The 24,677-nt window shown below is 43.4% G+C and overlaps 1 protein-coding gene across 1 annotated transcript; it reads left to right on the top strand.

The window, feature by feature from the left end:
- Positions 1–9,264: 9,264 nt before the first annotated feature.
- On the top strand, positions 9,265–23,957 carry LOC125729080 (cleavage and polyadenylation specificity factor subunit 6-like). Its single transcript, XM_049005651.1, is given in 10 exon segments — positions 9,265–9,409; positions 11,219–11,431; positions 11,520–11,623; positions 11,832–11,977; positions 13,085–13,258; positions 15,143–15,567; positions 15,569–15,636; positions 16,489–16,604; positions 16,753–16,906; positions 17,259–23,957. Coding segments are annotated over 10 exon segments (1,650 nt in total). The 5' UTR covers positions 9,265–9,349; the 3' UTR covers positions 17,449–23,957.
- The last annotated feature ends 720 nt before the right edge of the window (positions 23,958–24,677 follow it).

Here is a 24,677-nt window from a genome sequence, read left to right as displayed (position 1 = left end):
AAGACGCAAAAGTAATTTACAGATTATACCACATTAAAGATTAAAATGTGGGTTTTATCATAATTCTCATCATTATGTATAATCGCGTTTTTGGTCCATTTTTTCAGCGCGCGCTTTTCCGTACACTCCAAAAGACCCGCGGCGATACAAATATAACAGAAACGGCAAAGGAAAAAATAAGCTGGAATGACCGCAGTGGTTATGGTTAGGGAAAAGGGCTTCCTGATGACTGCTGCATGGCGAGGGTGTACCCTTACATGTCTACGCCGAAAGCGTTGGTATGCTGCCATAAAGACGGATAAACATGTAATTTAGGAAAACACTGGATTTCATGAAAATAAATGATAACACACAAATACTTCCACAATCAATGTGACCCGCAACTGGATAAGTGAGTTTCTCCGGAATGTGAGTAGTTGGAAATATTTCCAGAATCCCACCGCGAATTCATTTTACCAGTTATTTCATGTGTCTCTTTATTGTGTGGTGGCATGAGGGTTTAGCATAGTCCCCTCAGCCCCGATGGTTGGGGGTCTGAAATGATTTGGTTTCCTTCCACAGCGACTCACGCACAACCAATTAAGTGGCATCTTGAAATGGGCCATAGAGTGTGTGTCCCATGATTGGACTGGCATCCTATCTGGGGTTTCAGGGACCAGGTCCGTGGTGGAGAGATGCACCAATGTACTGTTATAAACATGAGGGATGGTGTGTGGATTTGTCCACGATGTTGCAGATTTGAACCCTGTGGTTGACAGAGTATTCATATCACTTGTAGTCCCTTGTCTGTAACAGCAAAACATGTTTGAACAAGTGTGATTGCACCACGTTGCAGAGTATGTCACTGTGTGCCCAAAAAGAAATGATGTCACTGAACCCAGGTCAGGCCATAAGAAAATACTGAACTGAAGAATGTTTTTTTTTTAAAACATTTAGCATGATGACTGGTTAAGGAGTAGAGTAGTTTCTTTCTTAATGCTCTCTGACTTATGACCTATATTTATCTGTGGACAACGTTTCTGCATTTAGAAGTTACACAAGAAAAATGACTCAATACACAAGTAAACAAGTATGTAGTTCAATGTCCAAAATGCTGATTTGTAACCACGATGACTCCCTGAGGTTAGATGCAGTGGACGTGGTCTCCGGTGTCCACAGGTCACACCGCTTCTGACAACCGTTGGCAGTTCTGGTGGTGGATGTACAAGCGATCCTGCACCTCTATGCTTGAGGGCAGTTGGGTGAAGCAATTTGAACTTGACTTCACTGAATATGCATGAATTCACAGAACCGTGAGTGAAACTGAGGCGTGGCGTCCTCTGGGCTGGAATAAAGGCACATAACCCTAAACTGTCAAACAGTCGGAAGGGTCTCGCAGGCCCATGAATTAAAGATCCACATACCGACAAACCCACATGTCTGTCACCCCTGAATGTGTGAAATTCAGGAATCCAGGAATTTTCCCTCAAAGAATAAACTTTAGAAGCCCAGTGCTGGAAAATTTACCAGGATGTTGATTAGCACTGACGGTGATCAATTCCACGTCAGATTTGTTGATCCCTGTAACTCCACCATGACAGACATTAAACTTCACACAAAGGCTTGTCTCCTTTCTTCGTCACAGTTTTTCCTTTGTACAGTACCACAATGCAGTATTAATACACAGTGAATCACAATTGTGGTTATGACTTTATCCTGAAAGCACGACATATAAAAAATTTAAACCCGCTCCAGCAGAAATCTAATCATCTGAAATGACCACAGAATGTAAACATAGTCCGCAAACTGTGAGCATGGTAAATTACCATCAGAGGTAGACATTTCAGGTCCAGAAAGTAAAAATCTGGGTCTGGATTTTTACTTTCTGTACCTGAAATGTCCACCTCTGGTTACCATAGTACTGTTATTGACAAAAAAAAAGAATGATCACAAAAAGAATATGTAGTAATGAAATTTGTGTAGGTAGAAAAAATGGTACAGACTCACATCCCTAAGCTTGAAGGTTCGACTCCTACCCTGGCTGGGGGGGTTGCGTGTTCTCCCCATGTCACTTGGGTTCCCTATTCCAGTTTCCTGTCACAGTCTCCAGACATGCTGTTATGCTAAGTGGTGTCTATAGATTTCCCATAGTGTCCAAGAAACACCTGCATGAAAGGAAAATGCTGCCCCCTTGCTTTGCAGTAGGAAAGGTGTTCTCAAAGTGACTCTTTGTGTTCCATTTCGGCCAGGCGTTCCTTTTTGCATTGATGCAACTAAGTTCTATCTTCCTTTATTTAGCTCACAAAGCCTTTATATCCACAGGCTTTCAGACCGCACTAAATATTCTGAGGTCAGACAGTGACAGAATCAGATCAGGCCTCCAGGACACCTTAGGGTTGCAGATATTTTTTTTAATTAAACACGGCTGAGATCTGCTATTTTTTTTACGTGTTCTTATCATGCCGGCTAACAGCAAAGCCAGGTTCTGCTGCAGAAATGCACTGCTCGTGTCTCTCACTTTATTCATGAATATCTCAGTATTAAAAGTACTAATATCCAAGCCATAGTAGACTGCGAGGAACTGTTTTTTGGTGTTAAAACTTGTTTTCCAAATGTTTGCACGTGGTTAGTTTTTAGATTCAGTAAGGTATTGCTACCATAACCAGGAACTATGGCCTAGAACAGGTCAGGTCAGGTTGGGGAGCATGGACTGCTACAGCCTGTTGCCACACCCACCAATTGACAAACCACCTCAGGATCCTGGTTGGCGACCCCCCAGGCTAACACATGGTCCAGTCTCGCCCTCCGGAAATGGCCATCCATCTGTTACAGTCAGGTGTTACTTGGGCGTCCCCTTGGTCTGGTCCAGCTGCTCGGGTCCACAGCAATGAGGATCCTGCGAGTCAGGTCGCCTTCAGGGAATCGTACTGCATGGCCGTTGCACCATAACTGACGCTCCTTCACAATGCAGGTAATCTGCCTCATTCAGGACTCCCTGAGCCACTTGTTTGACACAAAGTCATACCAGCGCTACCCACGGATTCTCAGAAGAAACACAGTACCGTAGGAGTCCAGTCTTCATCTCAGGTCACTGGATAGCATCCATCTCTCGCAGCCATACAGCATGACAGGGAGCACCAGGACCGTCATCCTCTTACAAAGATATCTGGAGCACCATACATCCCTTTCCAGTGACCTCATGCTCACCGAATCCATCTACTGACTTCATAGGAAGAGTCATCAGAGACATAAATGTCGCTGCCGAGGTAAATGAACCTCTCGACAAGCTTGACATTCTTTTCACAAACAGACAGACCGCTGATGGCTGTGCCTAAGTCAATACAGTTGATGCTAAACTTCTTAGGCTAAAACCAGACTGCTCCAGTCACTGGTAGGCGAACAACTGATGACGGATCATATTGAAGATGACCCTAGCAAGGACCTTGCCTGGCACTGACAGCAGTGTTATCCCCCTGTAGTTGCCACCATCAAGGTGATTACCATTCCCTTTCTAGTTAGGGACATCATGTCCCATTTCCCAGTTAGTTAGGATGACACCCATCCCCAACATGGAAGCAAAAGATTGCTTGCAATGCTAGGAGGACAGTTTTACTACCAGCCTGGACAAGTTCACCCTGAATGCCACAGATCCTGCAGCCTGAGCAGGTTTACCACCTCCTGCAGTCTCAGTGAGATTGGGTGGTTCACTCCTCAGAAGATCAACCTCAAGAACTGTAGACCGAGAGATGTCCAACGTCCTAGGAGTAGGATTAGCTTTAAACAGCTGCTCTAAGTAGCCGACCCAGTGGATCCGTAAGGTCCGTTCTATCACCCGCCCTGATACAGACTTAGATGTGTGTAATTGTTCATTTCCTCTGTAAGTAGAATGTGGGTCGCTAGACCATAGATGGTGTGTCACGTGCTCACAGATCCTTCTGACAAACGTCTCCTTATCTGCCTCACAGCCGTTCTTCTCAGTTCCCGGTACAGACTACAGTTGCCATCAAGCCGGGCACTGCGACTCCTCTCGATAACATCCAGGGTGCCCTGCGAGATAAAACCACCTTCTGGGAACACTGGCAACACCAACACAGCCATCAGCAACTTTTAGGATCTTGTCACAGAAGGTCTCCCACATCACATCAGGATCATCAGTCCCACCTAAGACTGCAATTTCCTCACACAGACTGCATGCAAACTCATCAGAAACAGCTTGATCTTGGAGTCTGGCCAGGTCCAGCCTCGTTCTCCTAGTAGGTGGTAGCCTACTGGACCTAAGATGAATCTTCAGAGTAGCAACAAGTCTGTGGTCAGAATTCACAAACTGGCACTTCTGTAGACCCTGAATCTGTAGAAGCCTCCATAATCTCATAATACGCTCGTTGAAAGGAGTGAGATCAGACACCATAGATGATCCCCCAGGGCTACAGCTGCTCCTTGAGTATGGCAGCCATCAGACCGACCAGCCCAAAAGTACAGAGATCTGGCTACTCCCTGGTCTTCGTACCTCAGAGCAATGAAATGCAGAGTTTGCGAAGCTCCCCCAACAGCAGAGAAAGATGGTCATCTTGACGGAGAGACAAGACATTCCACACGTCTACCCAGATGGGCCATCTCAGATTAGGACCCAAGTGCTGCCGTGCAGCAGGCGACACCTCAGCACCACAACAGTCCCGATCCCCAATAGGTCTGACCCCATTGGCTCTCTGGCAGTTTAGACTCTTCCAGGGATGAGGCGCCCAAGGGCTTTCCCCCGTCCCCTTCATGATGCGTACGGCCTTCCTGTGGGCGACTGCAGCACAGCTACTCCCACAGAGAGCAGGAAAGAGTCCTATCTGCTTTGTCAGAGCTGTGTGAAGTTTTTATGGTGACTGGAGTGCTAATCCCACCACCAACCACCAAATTTTTCTCTGCAAGTTGGGGGACTGCAGTTGGGGATGCAGTTTAACGTCGTACCCAGGACACTAGAACAGAGGTCCAGGCCCAGGCCTAGAACAAAGCACAAAAAATACAAAATTAAGCTTCATTTAAGAGATTCATCTTTTATTCTTGTATTTAACATGTTGGGACTAAAACTACTTCTGTTTCCATTTAAATATTGCTTGGAAAACCACCCCTTTGAGTTGAGGGTTTTCTGTCCGGACTTGCCTTTGATTAAAGGGGCCTGATGTTCTGGGTCACTCGTCCTTTTTGTTTACTTTTTTACGCATCCGCCCTGCTCATGTCGCCACCACTGCTGTGCAGGATAGGACCAGCCCACACTGTAGGCAAGATATGCAATTATTAGGGGATCCAAACGAATACGTGACAAAAAATTCAAAGGAAATGCCTGGGGCTGCATTGCGTGACATTACAGTTATTTACACTAGTTTTAATTATTCCACCACTTTTCTTGTGAAACAGACGTGATATTACTAGTTATCAGCCAGATACTCGGTGCTACTTACATGTGTTTAATATAACTGAACTGACAAAATTATTTATTTACTGCATTATTTATTATATAACCTAAAAATACAATAGCACAAGCATTTTAAATGTTAAAACGATAAACAAAATCTGAGGGTGCATTTTTGGGAAGGATCTGGGTGTGGGAGTAGAAATTTTGGCTGACCTGGGAATTCTTTGTTTATGCAGGCAAGGTTTTGGGTAACCAAGACATTTTTTGGAAATGTAATTAAAGATTCATGGTGAAAATGGTTTCATGAACAGCAACAAATTTAATGCAATGCACCATAACTAAAGGAAAAGGATTTCATTCCTACAGCCCTCAATATCACTAAGCGAATGAGACCTCTTATTAGATATTGATATAAATATTGAACTTTCCTTAATATTAAACCTACACTGACAAAATCAGGAAAATCAGAGAAAGAAAAATAAAACAGGAAGCAAAATGACATACAACTGGATAGCACTGAATTTATCTGGAATGGGTATAATGATAAGCAATACAGTGGACCCATAGGGAGCACTGTCACCTCACAGGTCACGAAGGCCACCATTCAGTTTGCACATTCTCTCTCTGTGTTGAGCAGGTCTCCTCTGCGTAATTAGGCTAAGTGGCTCTTTAAACTGGCTGTAGATTCAAGATTCGGGATCTTGACTGACCATGTGCAAGAGATGCATCAGAATAAATTACCGGGCACAAGAAAGAGCAAAGCTAGTGCAGTATCAGTGTTATGATTTGCATGTGCCATGGAAATGACTGTCATGGGCACTACAGATGCTGGAAATGCAAATGGCTTGAGGAAAGATGCTGTTCTTGAATCTGGTCGTCAGTGTCCTGATGCTGTAAAATCTCCTAGCAGACTGCGAGGGGGTGGGGAGTCTGGTTGGGGTAGCTAGGATCCTGAATTACAGAACGAGCCTTGTCAGGGCAGTGATTAAAGTACAGCTGGACAATGTAAATTATGTGCCCTGTGATGGACTGGCAAACCATCCAAGATGTACACCATCCTTGTGTCCTACTCTCCCTGATAAGCTCCAAGACACCCAAACCAAGATAAGTGATTGGACGATGGATGAACATAATAATTGCAAACCACTTAAAGTTGAGGGAATCATATGCTGTACAGCAGCAGGGAGAAAGTAAGCATTATATGCAAACATCTAACATGGTATATTGTTCACAACAGGATGTATGTACGTGTTCAAGATAAGAAATGAAGTGCTTTAATTTGCAAAGGAAATTTTTGAGACTTCTTTGTGAAATATGTGAATTCCAAAAAACATTACTGGGAAGTTGGGGAAATGCAGCTCTTGGCTCTGATGTATATTTTATAGATAATTTATCGGGAAGAACATGTCGCTGTTGTTCTCAGCCACATTCAGCTCCAGCGCCGTTGTGCATTTTGCTGATGACACAGCTATTGTAAGTCAGGTCTTCAACAACAATGAAACGGCCTGTGAGAAGGAAGTAGACAACCTGGCACGCTGGAGTTTGCAAAAAAATATCTGCTATCTCATACAATTGATGTAGTCCCAAAGTTTTAAAACAAACTTATTTTTCTGGAATCAAAGAATGGGGGGTGGGGGGGGGGGTGGTTGGGCGCGGAGCTCCACAGAGATTTCCACAAGCTTCAGCTCAAGTCTCTCGGTAGCCAATCGCTGATGCTAAACATCATCAACACTTTGTAAGGAAACAGATGAGGCACTACAGCCCCCCTACAATCGATGGGGCACCTGTGGAGAGATGTCCAGCTTCAGAAACCTGGGTGTCCACATCGCGCAGAACCTAACATGGGCAGCGCATACCAGCACCCTTGTTAAAAAGGCATGTCAAGACCTCCACTTCCTCCACATGTCAGAGACATTCAGGCTGGCTCCCAAGATTCTCGCAGCATTCTGCACCATCGCCTGGTTTGGAAGCTGTACCAAGCAAAACAGCACAGCTCTGCACAGTTTGGAACATTCGGCTACGGCGTGATCTCCAAAATCTGCAGGCTACCCACAGCAAGCCATGAAAATAATCAAAGCATCTGCCCAGCCCAACAATGGCCTCACGCCTCTGCTGCGGTCAGGGAAGTGCTACAGCAGCCTGAAGGGCAACACTGAGAGCCTTTACAATAAGTTTCTACCCTCAGGCTGTCTATACACTGAATGAGGACTGCTATAGCTAACAGCTAATGATATCCCACTCTTATTTTACATCTTCATTTTACAGTCACTGATATTGCTTTTTATATTACTGTCCTATTTTACTATTTATTTTTTTCTTTGTATTGCCTATGTCCTTACAAGCACAATCTGGGAAGCAGGTGGGAAAAAAACATTTCACTATACAGGTGTACAGTGTATGTTTGTGTATGTAACAAACAAAACTTGAAACTTCAACTAAGTACAGGAAGATATCAACATAAAGTTTTTTGTCTGCAATTCGCCTTGTAGTAAAAGGCTCCGAGACAATAAAGTAATACTCAACAAATACTGCAGGGCCCAAGAGAAGTTCCCAGCGTCTCAAAATGTTCTCAAATTTTAGACTCTTCAAAATAGCCTCCTTTTGCTTCAATGACAGCATTGCAAACTCTTTCAACTATCTTTCAGGTGTAGCCATCTGGAATGCTTCAGTCTAGAAGGAGTTTCCACAAGTTCTGGGCATAAGTTGGCTACATTGCTCTTTCTCCACTGAACGCAAACTGGTCGTATAATGGGGCGTCATCTGTCACAGGACTCCCTGTCTTTCCTTGTTTACAGGATAATACTTACTTCACAACTGTAATGTACATGGTTGAAATGACAATAAAAAGGCACTTGATAACCAGGAGGTGTGCTTAGGTTCCTTATCTTTATGAAACACACACACACACACATATATATATATATATATATAGAAATTTATCAGCTGTGTCCAGACTGTATCTTTAGACTAATATACTACATAAGTATGAAGCTCATCAGTAACCAATCAGAAAGACATTTGTAATCTGTTTTTCATTCATATTTGATAGCTTAGCCAAGAGTTTCATCCTAAGCCTATTTTAACTCACTTACACAGCCATGTATTTTACTGGGGCTGCTCACAGGAGAATACAGCAGACCTCTTCCTGGGATTTGGAGCAGTACTATTTGGGTTACAAATCTACGTTTTTATCTCCACCATCCTGCTTTTCCAAATCAAACTTTAAAAAGGAACAGAATAATTAGACAGAAAACAACTGGTTATCTTCTTTTATTCAGAAGGAGGAATGTTTACACATTGTAAATCGACATTTAGAAGCTATACAACTGAATTTCTCACAAGTGCCATAGTTTTTCGTCTAGTACATAAGTATCCCAGTGTTTTTCACGGTCTCCTCCTGAACCGTTTTGGTAATGACCTATTTGCTTGGGATAGGTGTAAATGGGTCCTTTATAATATACTTTTTTATTTTTTTACCAATATTTAGTTTTCATACACTTATGCGTTTATTGTTTTATATTGAAATAAAAAGTAGAAAGGTGCATTGACTTTATGTCAAAGCAGTAACTTAATTCAAAATTCTATTTGGCTAATGGTTATGCAAATACAAATATCAGTAAATATATTTTGTATATCTGTATCCATCCGTCCATCTTCCAAGTGCTTAATCTGACGCCTGTACAAACCTGCTTAAGAGGACAGGACAAGGCGGCATATATAATGTTTAAGGGCTGGTTGACCTGATTTGTCGGATTTCTTTCCGTTTCTATCGTTCGAATGTTGTGAAATCTATCACCTATTCAAATACCTTTTAAAAACGCTTAATCTGACGGAACTTAAAACCGCCGCTCTTTCCACCGCCATCTTACGTCCCTGTAAAGTAGCCACTGCTTCGGACGGATGTGACGCACGCTGTTTTCCTGCTGACTGATTTTTTTTCTAGTTGTGTAGGAGGAGGTAGAGTGGAAAATGGCCGACGGTGTGGATCATATTGATATTTATGCGGATGTGGAAGAGGAGTTTAATCAGGTAATATGTGTATAGTACCTTTTGTGTGTGCTGTGTATAACTGCAGTATCCCTTGTGCATGAAAAAGAAAGCTGCATTATGTAAACTATGTAAAGAATTCAGGCAGGGGTCTGCGTTTTTGTTTGAGATCTCGTTGAGTATGTATGTCCATTACAGCTAAGTCGACGCTGCAGGCGTAGTTTGTTATTTTCGGGTTTTCTCGGTAATACCGATTGAGCTTAGGGAAAGCTCATCATAAGCAACGTGGGGTTCCCTCGACGGCGCTACCTATGACAAATCGGCGCATGAAACAGTGCACAGAGGCATTCGGCCAAGCCGCGTTGCCCATTGTTTGTGTTGCGGGGCTCAGTGCGTGATGCGCGGCCTGCACGCGCACCCGCTTGCCAGGCTGCGCGCGGCTGTCTGGGACCACGCACCTCAGTGGCGCCAAACTGGGCTCGTGCCAGTGAATCGTGAAGGCTGGTTTTTACAGGTACACGGCGTTTACATTCGGACAAGTTAAGTTATTACAATAAAATAAGTATCACGTCCCTTTTAGTGGTGCATAGCTGTCAGCAGAGTATGTGGCGGCCACGCTCGTTCGAGGATTTTTCCCGTTGAACGTTTATCTTCGAAGTTCATGGACTAATTCTGGTCTTCGGTTGACATACTACCACGGACTTCCCAGTATCTAACTCGCTTGGCCACATAAGAAGGTTTTTAAATGGCACTTCCCGAAATAACCACATAACTAATGACGTGACCATGCTATGTTTTTTTCCTAGTCCGAGTAGCGCTTCGTCATGTTTTTCCCCACATTTTTACTTTAGTGTAAAAATATTTCCGAATGAGTATTACCTATACAAACTTAAGGGGGACTGTTTAGTTTGACTTTTTAAGGATTTAAGTGTGCTGTTTTTGGTTTAACTTACCAGAGAACTAAATATTTGCTTACACTATTGTAAATTAGTATAAAATGTGAACTCCTTTATTTTTTATAAGCTTACTAATGGAACTGTGATTTAAAAATATATTCTCTTTTCACTACTGAACAGCTAAGACATGTTGTAGCAAGCTAGAACGCACTGTAAGTCTCTAGTGTCAGAATGGGGGGGGGGTACTCTTCCCAATAGCAAAAGTTTTGCAGTTCTTTCTGATTCTGTTTTACCTTTTCAGTAACTGAATGGCATAGGTTCCTGTTACCACTGGCAGTAATAAAGGCAAAGGTGCAGAGGTGTCATTTTGTTTAGCATCTTTTTTGTCACTTAATTTCTGATGAATTTCTCTTTGGTCATATTTTGTTTACTTCTGTTGATTGACAAGTCTTCCTCATGTGTCCATCTCTTTGGACGAAAGCATCGTTTGAATACATGTAATGTAGTGCACTTGTGTCTTGGGAGCTACTCTTGTTGTCCCCAGCATGCATATGTACAGATATGTGTAAATAACAAGGATAGCCACAGAGACAACTGCATTACGTTACATTACATATATATAAGCATCCATGTTCTGGCTTTGGAGCTTTGACCATTCATTGAGAGTTATCTAGATCACAGAGTAGACTGCCATTGAGGTGGGACAGCAATGTCTGTGGCTGCCATCCATTACTTAAATTGTATTCCAATAATTTACCTGTGATCAATGCCCCCTCCCCAGCCTTAGTTAGTTGATGTAACTCTGCAGTCAGGATTATCTACTTATTTCCAATGTACTTATCAAATAAAAATGTTCACTCAAACGGAGCTTTGTCTACTTAAGACTTGAGAGGTCTTCTCACCCTGGAACTATTCTAACACATGTCTCTGAAGAGTGCTGTTCCTTTGGTTTTAGCAGGAAGCAGAGTACAATGTTCACGAACAGATAGACCTATACGACGATGTCATCTCCCCGTCTGCCAACAACGGCGATGCTCCGGAAGACCGGGACTACCTAGACAACCTACCCCCTACTGTGGGGGGTGAAGGGGGCAAGGGCCCCCCTCCTAATGTGGTCTATACTTACACTGGGAAGAGAATTGCCCTATACATTGGAAACCTCACATGGGTAGGATTTTTTTCCGCACAGAAAGCATTGTATTGTCTATTCACTCATAGGGCATTTTGATAACAGCAGCTCTTGTTTTCTGTTGTAGTGGACGACTGATGAAGATTTGACCGATGCCATTCGTTCAGTGGGGATAAATGATTTGCTGGAGATTAAGTTTTTTGAAAACCGAGCTAATGGGCAGTCTAAAGGGTAATTCGACTTCCTTTTTATGGCAGGCTTGGAAAGTGTGAATTTGCATGTATTAGAGGCTAGTTTACCTTCATGGGTGTGTTGAGTTTAGGAGCTGAATCTGACCTTTCACAGCTTTCTCTGAGAGAGTTCAGGTGGACTGACTTTTCCTGCAGAGGGTCTACAACACTTGTAGGCCTCATGTAATCTTTGTTTACCTCTTCCCTAGGTTTGCTCTAGTCTGTGTGGGATCCGAGGCCTCCTCAAGGAAACTGATGGACCTGCTGTCCAAACGAGAGCTTCACGGGCAGAATCCCATTGTCACGCCGTGCAACAAACAGACCCTCAGCCAGTTTGAGATGCAGTCTCGGAAAAGTACGTTTGTAACTGACCAAGGGTATATGATGCCGCTGGAGCTTCTTGGGTCAGGAACCTCCCGCCCCCCTGGTCTGTTGTGTTGAAATTAGGCGCTTTCCCACCACAAGTACTTTTTTCAGGAAACGGGATCTTCTGTCGCTTTCCCACTGCAGGGGACTCGGCCTAATTGTAGTTGCTCTGAGGTAGTTCCTGAACCTTTTTTTAATCCCTACTCCGGAGAAGGTACTTTTCCCGTGACAAAGAACTACTTGCTGGAACTGGTAACGATAAGCTTTGCTGATTGAATGACCACAAGCACTGGCACTAACTTGGAAGTTATGTGGAAGTGCTGAGAAAACAGAAGTAGTAGAGCAAATATTGAGCAGGTGGAATTATTTTTGTGTCTTACATTAAATGTATTAATGAATACCTCTCCATATTTCTGCATTGGAAAATTTGATTGATAACAGATATACTTCTGTTTTAATATAGCTGGTGCTGGCAGTGAAACTTGCCAGTGCCAATTAACAGAATAACGTTACATTGTTATTTATTCTGTGGAAAACTAAAGATTGATCTGCTGGTCAGATTTAACAATGAATTATAAACGTGTTGCAGGCCGTATAAATAAAATACAACCGTGGAAAAATTGAAACCGCAATTATTTTGTTTTACTCGTTTTTCGGTTTATTGTGCGTCTGTGAATAACATTTTTTATATTTTTGGGGCGGTATAAATAAAATGCTGTGTGTCCCGTATTTTTGGACCATCCAGTCAATTTCCCCAATAATTAACAAAATTACTTGTTTGTCTCCCATTGTTTTGGGATGACGATTTAGTTTAGTATGAAATTAAATGTGAAATTTGAACTATGAGCTTTTCACGTCCCCCATGCTGATTTACCATAAAGGTAAAACAGATCCTGTTGTGCAGAGGGGAAGCAACGCACGAAAGTGGCCAGGAGCTACAGAAGTCTCCAGCCAAGACAGCCCAGGAACTAGGTTCCTGAACTTGGGTGGGAAAGCGCCTTTAGCATTAGTTTCTCTCTTTGTCCCACTGGATGTGCTGTGCTGAAATTGATTGGATACTCATTGAAATGATTTCCTTGCTCCTTCATGTACCTAGGTACGCAGTCAGGGCAGATGTCCGGAGAGGGCAAGGCCGGCCCCCCAGGTGTAGGGCCCCGTGGTGGATTTCCCCTGAGCAGAGGCCGGGGGCGCTTCCCCGGCATGCCTGGCCCGGGTGGAGATCGCTTCCCTGGGCCGGTGGGTCCCGGAGGGCCTCCCCCGCATTTTCCAGGTAACTCTGCCCCCCCAGCTCTGTCTTGTGAATGTCCTATACTGGTTGGTAGTACCAGGCTTTCCTTTTCTGCACTGTTTTCTCAAATGGATTTTGGAGACTATCTTTGGAATGGGATGGGGATGGGATAGGGATGTTTGCCAGGATTCTGACAGCCAGCCCATGTTTTTGTTTTGTGGTGAGATTTTTTTTTTTTTTATAATCTCCCCTTTTTTTTTGCTTGGCCTTCAAGTAAAACGCTTTCAGCAAGAGCTGAAATACCTTATCTGCTGTTGCTGGGGTATCATTAAATCTGATACTATTTGCCCCCCACCCCCTGTGTAGTCCCGGGTGTCTCTGTTTTTAGTCTGAGGCTGGCACCATTCAGACCCCCCGGAAGGACTCAGATGGAATGGTGACACACTTAAGCGAAGCGTGAAACTTTCTGTTACCTTTCATTGGCTGATGAGAACCTTTGGTGTAGGGCAGGGGTCACCAACATGGTACCCGCATGCACCAGGTTGCCCCCAAGGACCACATGAGTTGCCCGCGAACGAAAAATAGCACAACTCACCAATTAGCAGCATCTAAAATGTAATTTTATCCTGTTGCTATTCTTCTTTAATCGCATTTGCATTTATATAGATTTGAAAATGACGATATCTAAAATAAAGCATTTAAAACATGTTTATTATACATGAAGTTTTTATATAAGTTTAGGAGGGTGTTTCTAACTGGTAGCCCTTCGTATGGCTCAGTACCCGTGAAGTAGCTCTCAGGTTCAAAAAGGTTGGTGAATTGTCGGACTAGCAGCACGTGCTGAATGTTCGCTTCCTGATGCCAGAGGCTGCTCCTCAGTGGCTGTCCTGCTCCCCTGCAGACCATTCGTTCAGAATTCACTTCAGTTCAATGCTCTGTGAAAATGTTTGTTTGGACCACGAATGGGAAGGTTTAAAAGTGTAATAAATGCAAGCTGTACCTTCCCTTTTCAGATTTTTGTAATGCGGCTTGTCCGTTTGAAAGCATGTAGAATTGATCGTCTGGTTTTAATCTGCACTGTAATATATCTACGTACCTGTCAGCAGTTTCCTAAAACTACCAGCCAATGGTAAAATCTTTGCCAGGGATACACTGCTTAACTCTTCAGATGAGACATTTTGGTTTTTGGCTGGTTTTGTGCAGTCAGGTGGTTAACCAGTATAACATCAGCAGTAAGTGCTTTTTTTGTAAATCCTAACCACCAAGAGGCTAAAAGTTTCTTTTAGGTTACTGCTGATGTTTTTTGTTTTTTTTTTTTTTTTGAGGGGATTTTTTTTCTCCTCAGCCTTACCTCAGATATCCTCTGGCTGATTTCTTTATCTCCAAATTCTTAAGCTGTCAGCTTAATTCTACGTTTCAGGTTCTAACACTTATTGTAGCTCCACAGACACAACTGAATTACGTTGCATATTTGTGTGCGCGCGCGCATATACACACGTACACACCTCCACGTTCTGGCTTTAGAGCTCCAACCATTCATGGAGTGCTGGGAGCAGCAGGCAAAGTGCTGTTGCTCTTAGCAGAAGCTGCCATTCTTTTTGTCAGTAATGCTCCCAGTAACTGAACTGCATTATTGGGAGGAAGGTGCATTTCTCTTTATGTAAGCCCTGTAGTGTTTTTGAAGCTCTTTGGGTGGGGCCTGTAAACGGTGATGATATTTAGCTGGTCCCTCTGGCTGCCTGTTTTCACTATAGCTTTAGAATGGACAAGGCATTTCACTTTGGAGGTTTGAGGCTCTTTACACACCTTGTACAGGAGCTGTTGACCACTCTCCCATTTTAATGTGGAATCCCTTTGGGTAAACGCTGCAGTTTCCTTTCTTCTGATGTGGAATCACAGGGAAATGCTGCTGTGCTTCTATTTCAGGAGGCCTTCAAGGCCCACCACGACCTCCCCCAGGCCCACCAGGCCCCCCTGGTCCTCCCGGACCCCCTCCTCCAGGACAGGGTCTCCCACCACCCATCTCTGGTCCCCCGAGTCGGGGTGATCGTCCCCCTCCACCAGTGATGTTCCCTGGCCAGTTTGGCCAACCCCCTATGGGACCCATTCCTCCTGGCCCCCCACCTCCGGTGCCAGGGTATGGCCCTCCACCTGGTCCCCCTCCCCCACAGCAGGGACCTCCCCCACCTGGGCCTTTTCCTCCTCGCCCCATTGCTCCGCCCTTAACCCTGGCTCCCCCACCGCACATGCCTGGGCCCCCTCCTGGCGGCCCACCTCCAGCCCCCCATGTCAATCCTGCTTTCTTCCCTCCCCCGGGAAACAGCAGCATGCCTTCTTCAGACAATCGCGGCCCCCCCTCCCAACGACCCCTATGGGCGCCCACCTCCCTATGACAGAGGAGACTACGGCCCTGCTGGCAGGTAAACCTTCTCATCTCCAGCTGACTCTTCACGGTCTTCACTCTTTTCCATATTGCCTTCTTCCATATTTTAATTTATCTGCTCTTCCATTTTTTTCATCCGTATACTTATAAAATCTGGATACAGTTTATAGCTATTTTTGTCTTTCCTGTTCGTTATGTACTGCTTTGGAACCCTGTTGGTGTAGCCCATGGTTATTTGGCTACATGCTGAGCATTTTTAAACTGTCCTTGGCTGTAGGCATCGTTTTCATGCCTCATGTACGTCACTGTATTAACTTGTAAAATTCAAACTTGTGGTTCTAAATATAACGGCATTTTATTCAGTTTGAAAATCCTGGGCCTCAAAGTCCTGCTTCTGAATTGTTAGTTGAAAGGTGCCTCCTCCAATGCAAAATTCACTCATGTCCTTGGCTTTCAGAATTATTACTCGCGTATATCTGCCCTGGGGTGGTTGGTTTGTGCTCAGAACTGGTGTGGTTGGGGAATTATGGTGTAAACCCCCCCCTTTCATGGTCACGTCAAAGCAGCTCAGTTGGGGCATTTAGGAGTGAATGAAAACTCTTCTTCCAGTGAATGGTTCTGCTTTCATTGCATCAAAATCATCAAATGCCAAAAGTATTCAAATCTGCATTTTGAGTGGACAGCATAACTCGCAGCAGCTGAGTGCTTTGTGATTAATGAAATAGCCAAAAAGCAGCAGTGTGTGTGCCCAGATTTAACAACCCCCCCCCCCATTCTTCCTCTCTTACACTGTCTGGATTTAGTTTGTTTTGTACACTGGAGCTCACTGCACTAGTGGCTGCCTTCATGCGTAACACCCTGCCCCCCCCCCCTTTTTTTTTTTTAAAAGAGAGATGGACGCCGCCCGGACCCCCCTCAGCGAGGCTGAGTTTGAGGAGATCATGAACCGAAACCGAGCCATCTCCAGCAGCGCCATCTCCAGGGCTGTCTCTGATGCCAGTGCAGGTATGTGCTCTTTGCCCGTTTCCTCCATTCCTAAGGCCTGCTTATTAATCCCAGCTAGCTCTGGTTTTCACTGAGTGCCGCCTCAGACCCAGAAGGTTTCCCGCGTCGTGCTGCAGCTCTTTTTGGTCGGCCTCCTGTCTCCCCACAGGCGACTATGGCAGCGCTATTGAGACGCTGGTCACAGCCATCTCCCTCATTAAGCAGTCCAAGGTGTCGGCTGATGACCGCTGCAAAGTTCTCATCAGCTCCCTGCAGGACTGCCTGCACGGCATTGAGTCCAAGTCCTACGGCTCCGCCTCCAGGTAAAACCCGTCCAAGCCTGAGCCATGTGCCCTAGTGCTGGGCAGCCCACATTTTGATCAAATATGATGTATTTGCTCTCCATTGTACTGGTGCTCTCATCAATAGCTCTCTGTTAGCCTCTTAGCTACATATGGCAGTGTGTATTGCTTATTTATACCCGCTAATGTAGACCTGACGAATATGTTATCTGCGTAAATAATATGTAGCCTTTCAAATACAGACTGTATTCGGTTTGGTTTGGAAAGCTCAGCAGCCGTTTCCTACGGCGTCAATTTGACGTAGACGTGTAAATCAGCCTTTAAATATGTGGAGGTGTGAGTATGGTCATTGAGGGCTCCCACTTCTTCCCAGAAGACGGGAGAGGTCCAGGGAGAGGGACCACAGCCGCTCCAGGGAGAAGAGCCGGCGGCACAAGTCGCGCAGCCGCGATCGGCATGAGGATTATTACCGCGAGCGCAGCCGGGAGCGCGAGAGGCACCGCGAGCGAGACAGGGACCGTGAGCGGGATCGGGACCGTGAGAGGGAGTACCGCCACCGCTAGCACAGGTGTGTATGCCGATTTTCTGCCCCCTGCTTCCTTTGTCATTGACCACCTCTGTCCCACAGGAAAGGGGGGGGGTGCTCCCTCGGAGCTGCTGCAGGACACTGTGCGGTGTTCCTGGGGTGGCAGCAGGTAGGTCAACACGGTGAGTAGCTTTCTGTTACCGTTACCTTTATCTATTCATGAATGACTTTTATTTGTTGTATTGTCTAATAATTTGACATCATCTGTCAACAGTTTACATTGTTCTTCTATTGTTTGTGTATCACTCTGTCATAATGTAATTCTTTTACTTTTTTTGACCTACAAAGAACAGTACTCCTTTAAAAGGTACACACATTGTATATAAAATGACATGAAAATGAGTTTAAAGCATAAAATTTGTAATGATTTCATGCATTTGTTGAATTATTTCCAGTTTTTATTTTATTTTTGTTTTGTAAAATTGGGTGTTTTAATAAACGGTGGAAACAGGTTGTTAGACAGGTTGCGACTTTGTCCCTGAGCACTGTTCTTCGTATGGTAGCCTTGCAATCCACACACCATTTGAGGTGTAAGATGTAATCAGACCACAGTGTTTCCCTTCTAGCCAAAGTGTTTGTGTGCCTGTGTGTATGTTGGCGGAATGTTCCAAATTTCGTTGTAACTTGGGGGTATCATATTCAAAAGATTGCAGAAAATTAGCTCATGAAAGCTTTGAGAGAAGCTAAAAATCCATTTTTCCAAGTTGTGTGCAAAGGGACTGAAGGAATTCTAGCTTATTTTTTTCCTTTGGCAATTTTTGTTTTTCCAGTGTTAGTTGCCTACTTGTTATACTAACTTGTAGTATTCAAATTGATTCAAATTGTGTGAATGTTGGCAATAGCTAAAAAAATAAACTGAATGTTTAACAGGGTGTTACCTCAGTGTGGACTGTAACTTCAGATTAATTGCCCCTTTGTCAGTTCACTGTTTCCCTGAATGTTTTTCTGCTTTTATCAGTCATGGGAGTTTGATGTCATGGACCTAGTTATGTTTTGTTTAGTTTAACTGTCTTAATTTTTCAACCACAATTAAAATTTGTGAAGAATCATGTAAAGGGAGTGGAGATTAAATTTAATCAACTTCTTGTCTTCTCTGCCAAGATATTTGTCTGTAGAATATGGCTGTTAAATTTTCTGCTTTTTAAAATTTTGGGGAAAAAAGGCTCAGCCTAGCAGTCAGCTTGAGTGTGGTTATTCACTCTTGATTGCCATCATGATAAAGTTGTGTGCTTTTTATGCACAGCAGGCCCGGTGATTTTGAGGGATTCCGGGGGTACTGTATCAGGGCTGCTCAGTTACGACGGCCCTGGAGGACGAGGGGGGGGGGGGGGGGGTCAGCAAAGATAAGTACCAGCATCAGCAGTTTTACCTTGGAAGGGTAACTCCCTCCCTGAGACTGTAGTGGCGCGCCACGGGCTGGGAAACCGTAATTGAGTAGCCCTATACCTCTCGCATGCGCACATGCCCACGCATAATCTGTACAATGTTCGTGTAAAGGTATAGGCCAGCTTGTGTGGACTGTCTTATCCCTTTATCCTGCTGACTGTGCAAACGAATGAGCTGTGAATTACTACATGCTGTGTACAGGCACCAGACAACCAGCCTGGATGCCCCTGCAGCATATGGGGGAGAGACAATGATGGGTTTCTTGTTGCGGGTACATTTCAGTACTGTTACCTGTTTGGTTGATTCTGCCCATTTAATAGCTCTTTTGAAATTGGCACAGTCTGACCTTTTACACTGTTTCATCATCTTGTACTTAAAGGTTATCATGTAACTTAATTTCTTTCGGGGAACAAGAAATTGGTTAATGAAGTATGTAGAGAGTTGTGGGCATAAATATTTATGATCAGTTTTACTGAATGTGTCCAGGGTGCAGGTAATGCAGCAGTACTTTCCCTTTATACGTTTTCAGTGTCACTGTCCTACAGAGAGATTTGCACTGATTTTCTGGAGTGTATGTGGGTGGGGGAGTGACGTGTATTTGGTAAATTGTGTTCATAGGTGACCTTGAGAGCCTAGTAATGTTAAATATGTTGTAGGATATATTATTTGTGTGTGTGTGCCTGCATTTTACATAACCTGGTAATATAACCTGTTTTCACATTTCCACCTTAAAGAAATTTATCTCCAGCTTTTTTTAGTGAGCACTGAATAAATTTTGATATATATAAAAAAATACATTTGGCTGCTGTTCTACTCAATGTTCTGTTTTTTGTTTTATTCTTTTTTTAAAAAAAAAAAATAGTTTTTTTTTTTCTTTACATGGCTTAAAATGAAAGGAAAATCACTGTGGTTTTTCAAGTTTAGGCCAGAAAGTCTGTGATGCACATATCCTGTGAAGCAGTGCTGTAAACTCTTTCCAAGGGTTGTGTCCCACGTCTGGGTGCTCGATACCTAGGACAGTATAGTAGCCTGGGTAGCGAGGGCATGAGGCACTGTCACTGCACTAAAACCCCATGTGTATAACTGGTTCAATCTTCCGAATTTCTTATGAAAAGTAATTTTTCTGTATTCTGTCTGTTCTGTCTTCAGCTTGCCTTCTGGGGATGGGGGGTGGTTGGATGCCTTTTTCCACATTTTAATGTTAATGCAGCTTAAATTATTGTCTGTTCATTTTAGCCTTTCAGGTAATGCTTGTGCACTGAATAAATCGCTGCATTCCTCCACTTTGTCTTTAGGTGTTCATAGGTGATCTACTGGACTTCGAGATTGTAGTACTGGCCTTTTATATATTTAGCTTGTCATTTCTAAATGTGGTTCACAGCACACTGGCATTCTTAAACCAGGTCAGCCCCCTTTAACAGGGAGAATTAAAAAAAAAAAAAAAAAAAAAAACTTGTGCACATTGATCCATAATCTTGAAGCTGGATGTTTTGGATGAAGGGAATTTAGCCTGCAGTGTGCTGGCTCTGTGGGTGGGGGTGGGGGTCCACGGCATGTCAAGTCGCTGAGCCCAAAAGAAATCATTAAACATTTCTTTCTTCGATTCTTTCCAACTTTGCACTAGGTAAATGATGTCCTTGTCACCAGCTCAAAAAGGGCAGGGCTGTCAGGGTGCTGGGGAGGGGTCTGATTCTGCTCACTTTCATCATCCCTGTTGTATTTTCGTGTTTGGCTGTCCAGTTGTTCCAGATTCAGCACATTAACACTAAGTTCCTCTGTCCTACTGTTGTTCTTGATGACACGGGCCCTTTTACCTGGTGTCTAAGTTGGAGTCGTGTCCAGGCATTGTGTGTACTGCTGGTCGAACCTCCTGTTGGCTAAGTCCTGTGTTCTTTAAGACACACGACCGCAATCCTTTTCTCACTAATGTTGAATATGTAAGGATTCATAACTGTGCCGTCTCCCAGGCTGCATGTATATGTCTAGAATGGCCTCCTGAGGCTGTGACTGACATCTTCAAGGTGTGTATGTGTATATATCCATATATATAAATATATAGACACAGCCCCTTTCACCTGTTTTGTGCCCCTTGGCAGCCTCAGTCGGCTCCCAGCCAATTCTGTTCTCCGCTATGCTCTTCAGCTGATTTAAATACCCTGTTTTAATAGTCTCATTTTGAAAACTCTTGATGCTTTAAGTCCAGAAATGTTCACATCCTGAAATTTATCAACATATTTCTCATGAATTGACTGATTCAAAGGGAAAAGTTTTTTGACTGTTAAATGTTTTCAAATTTGATTACCCCTGGATATATTTTAAAATGTGAAATGAAGCTGTAGTAATTTGCTGACCAGTCACTGTCATTTGGGCTTTACTCGAGTTGTTCAGCTTGGCTGTGTTACCACCGTGTTTTCCCTCCATGTTCAGTGCAGATATATCCTGTAAAGTGAACGCAGCCAGATCAGGGTAACCTCAGCGGGCCTGACTGAACTTGCCACTTAACTTGTGGCAGTGGTCCTGTATGGTACCGGAGACTTGGTAGTGCCCCCCTGTGTCCTGTGAACATTTTGCTCCTCTTCTACTTGTTGTCTTTAGTAATTTCTGTTCAAATGTGATGTATTTCACTGCAGCTGTGTCGCCTGTGATTTTTAGCATAAATTTATCTGGGCTTAAAGTAGCTATACCCAACTCTTAGAGGTCACATGTTCATGACGTATGGCTGCTTTTGTGCTGTTTGCCGTGCGGAGTAACTGGGCTGTTTCAGTCTGAAGGTCACAGGTATCGTCCGAGGTTCAGCAGGTGTCTGCATGTTCTGTGTCCGCTTCCCTTCTCCTCCTCTGTGTGTAGATAGAAATACGTAAATTGCTGGGCTGCACAAACCAAACTCCACCCTTCGTTTTGACACATTACAGCTGAAGGAAGAGGATTGGGACAGCAGGTCACGCCTGGGCGCTTCAGGAATAGACTGCTCTCGGCCGTTCTTCGTCTGCCTGCACGTGGATGGACTGGCTCGCAGTCTGCATGGCTGTGTGAGACAACTGTAGAGTAAAACTCTTACGAATGGTAAACAAAATGCGATGTTTTTTATGTTACTTTTTTTTATTATAAAACCTGTGTGATTTAAAACGTACAGCTTTCCATAAGTTGCCTATTCTATAAAAAATAAACCTTCGACAGCTTCAATGTGTATATTGTCAGTAGAAATATTTTATAGAGCTCTCCCCCCCCCCCCCCCCCATTCCCCTCGTAGTGTTTTTCTTTTGTTGATGTCTGTAAATGTCACAACATTTGATTATTAAATATAGATTTAGTGTTGTAATAAAACATTTACTGGGACTGGTACTTGTTAATATGCTGCAATGTCTGTTCTTTGTATCCAACACACCACCCATCTCTGTATGTAGCGTGTACGTTTGACCCATTTGTGTTGGGCTATGCATTAGTGGCACCTGTAGCTATAATAAGTGGGGTGTCTGTGTTAAAAGCTGCTGTTTTGATGTCAGTGATGCCCACCTTTCCAGTTGTATGGCCTCAAGGGTTTTTAAACTAAATGAAGTGTTTTAAAATCTGTAACGGATTACCATCTCTGGTACTGTACAATTAGTGATTATAGGTTAGACCAATGTGACTAGCTATAGATGCACTTGGTTTGTGGTCATTCTCCCCCTTGGGCGTATTGTATAGCTACCTGTCTACACGATCTCTCTCTATTGCCCTGATTTTAATAGGAATTATCTGAGGGTACGTTTTGTTAGATGTCACCGTTTTCCATGTGTGCCGTGGTGTAATCTTTGTTTCACCATATCTCTGGGTTGCCTTTAACACAGACCACATTAGGAACCTCACTGAAGATGTGAAACTGTTTTGTTTGGTCCCCCCCCCCCCCCCCCCCCCCCCCATTTTTAAGCTGCTGGATGTCTTGTCCTTTTGGCCTGGTGACTATGACCTTGGCAATGACTCTGTTTCACCTGTGGTGCCGTTGTAAACTTTATAAGTTATGTTAGTTACTCGATTTCGCATTTTCCATTTTAATGCCTCATGGCATAGACCTGTGAAGTACGAGGTTGTTTAACAGTATGAACTGCGTACTTTTTTTTTAATTGACTTTATACCTTTTTTTTTTTCTTTTGAATGCTTCTCATGCTCTGTTAATAGGCAGGGTTAATGGTCTTTCGGAGCCTTTTACACAGACAGATTTTAGTTTTACATAATGGTCCGTTGGTTGTTCCTCCCCCACCCAGTGATTATTGCATTGGTCTTTGTACACAGGTGAATATTTCATTTGTGCATGTTGTAAACACCCCGTGCATATTTTCCATTCTTATTCAAATCCTCCTAACAGGGTTAATGTGTTTTTAATGCTGAGGTTACTCCTTAGTAATAAGCCCCCCCTTTCCCCAGCCTGCTGAACTTTAGCTGGTGGCAGAAAAGCTAATAACTTGATCATTGTTTAATTGGAATTGTGAATCACTGCAATATTAACAGTATATTGGTGTGACCCTAAGTAATTTGGCAAATAGACTTGGAACTATGCTTGGAACTGCGCTAGGTTAGCCTACCAGTGTGATTTGAAAGCACAACTCCCAGTCCCTTGAGGCCGTGGTAATAGTGTTACCAATGTATTATTAGTGTGCCACAGTAACGTGACAAGAACTACGGCAGTTTTTTCCCCATACGTTGGTGTAATTTTCAGAGATTTTTTTTTTTAACTATGGCCTTAACAGACAGGAGATGTGCTATCAAACATACATTTTTACAAATTGTTCGTCTTAATGCGTGGCTTGGTTGCACCACCATGCAGAGTTAAGTAATGTAGATTTTCCATAATCAGGTACAGCAAAAACCCGTCTTGTAAATATTCACAAGTGTGAAATTACTGCATTTCTCAGTTTGTTCCTTGTATATAGTTAATGTGCTTGTTTGTGGAAATTTCTTAACTAGGACTTGACATTGCTCATTTTGTTATACAAGGGGCTTTTTTTTTTTTTTAGAAATGTAGTACTTGGCATGTATGCCCCATTACGAACGGTTTTTGGCACTTTTTTAAAATTGTGCTGTCCTTTTGACTTTCCTCAATAAAACATATTTTGTTAGTTTTGAGATCATAGTAACTATGACACATTCATTTCTCCCTCAAGTGAGTGACTTAAATCCCTCAAGAATTGAAGTTAACATTTCATCTAAGACGGCTTTGTAAACAGTCATGGTTATCCTTCCTAGCAGTTCCTGCTCTGTACTGCACGGGTCTGTAGCTGGGTGCCTGTACATGCCTGCCCCACAATATGAGCTCCCTAACCTATTCTGTTGTGAATACTATGTGGATTACCGCCCCGGAGTTAGTGATGGTAGACATAAGACGTTATTTGATACAGGATTATTTTAGAACTAATTCTTATTGCTTATGTTTGGTTGTTTAACTGACTTATTTTGTTGGTAAAGTTTTTTTTTTGTTTTTTTTGTTGTGTTGTTTTTTTTTACCTCTTTGATAACTTAAGCTTTAGCCGAATTTTCTGCATCGGGTCCACATATTTTTGCCTCCTCAGGTGTCCTAACGTGCAGTAAAAGGTAAGTTTTGCGTTGCAACGAGAGATGCATGGAGGAGAACCGAAGACCTGCAGATAAGCTCTACCGAGTTTCGAGTAGCCTTATTCAGGTAACGTGGACATGACTGCACAGAACTGTGTTCACGTTTACAATTTAAACGTACTCTACGTGTCGATGAAGGACCGTCTGTGCCTTTGTTGGAAACGTTTTAGTTAGATTAGTAAGTAACTGAATGAATCGTATGTGCCACTCTTAAAACATTAGGAGCTGGAGTTT

Source organism: Brienomyrus brachyistius, chromosome 1, assembly GCF_023856365.1.
Source record: "Brienomyrus brachyistius isolate T26 chromosome 1, BBRACH_0.4, whole genome shotgun sequence".
Lineage (NCBI taxonomy): Eukaryota > Metazoa > Chordata > Actinopteri > Osteoglossiformes > Mormyridae > Brienomyrus > Brienomyrus brachyistius.
This window is presented reverse-complemented; position numbering and strand designations above follow the sequence as displayed.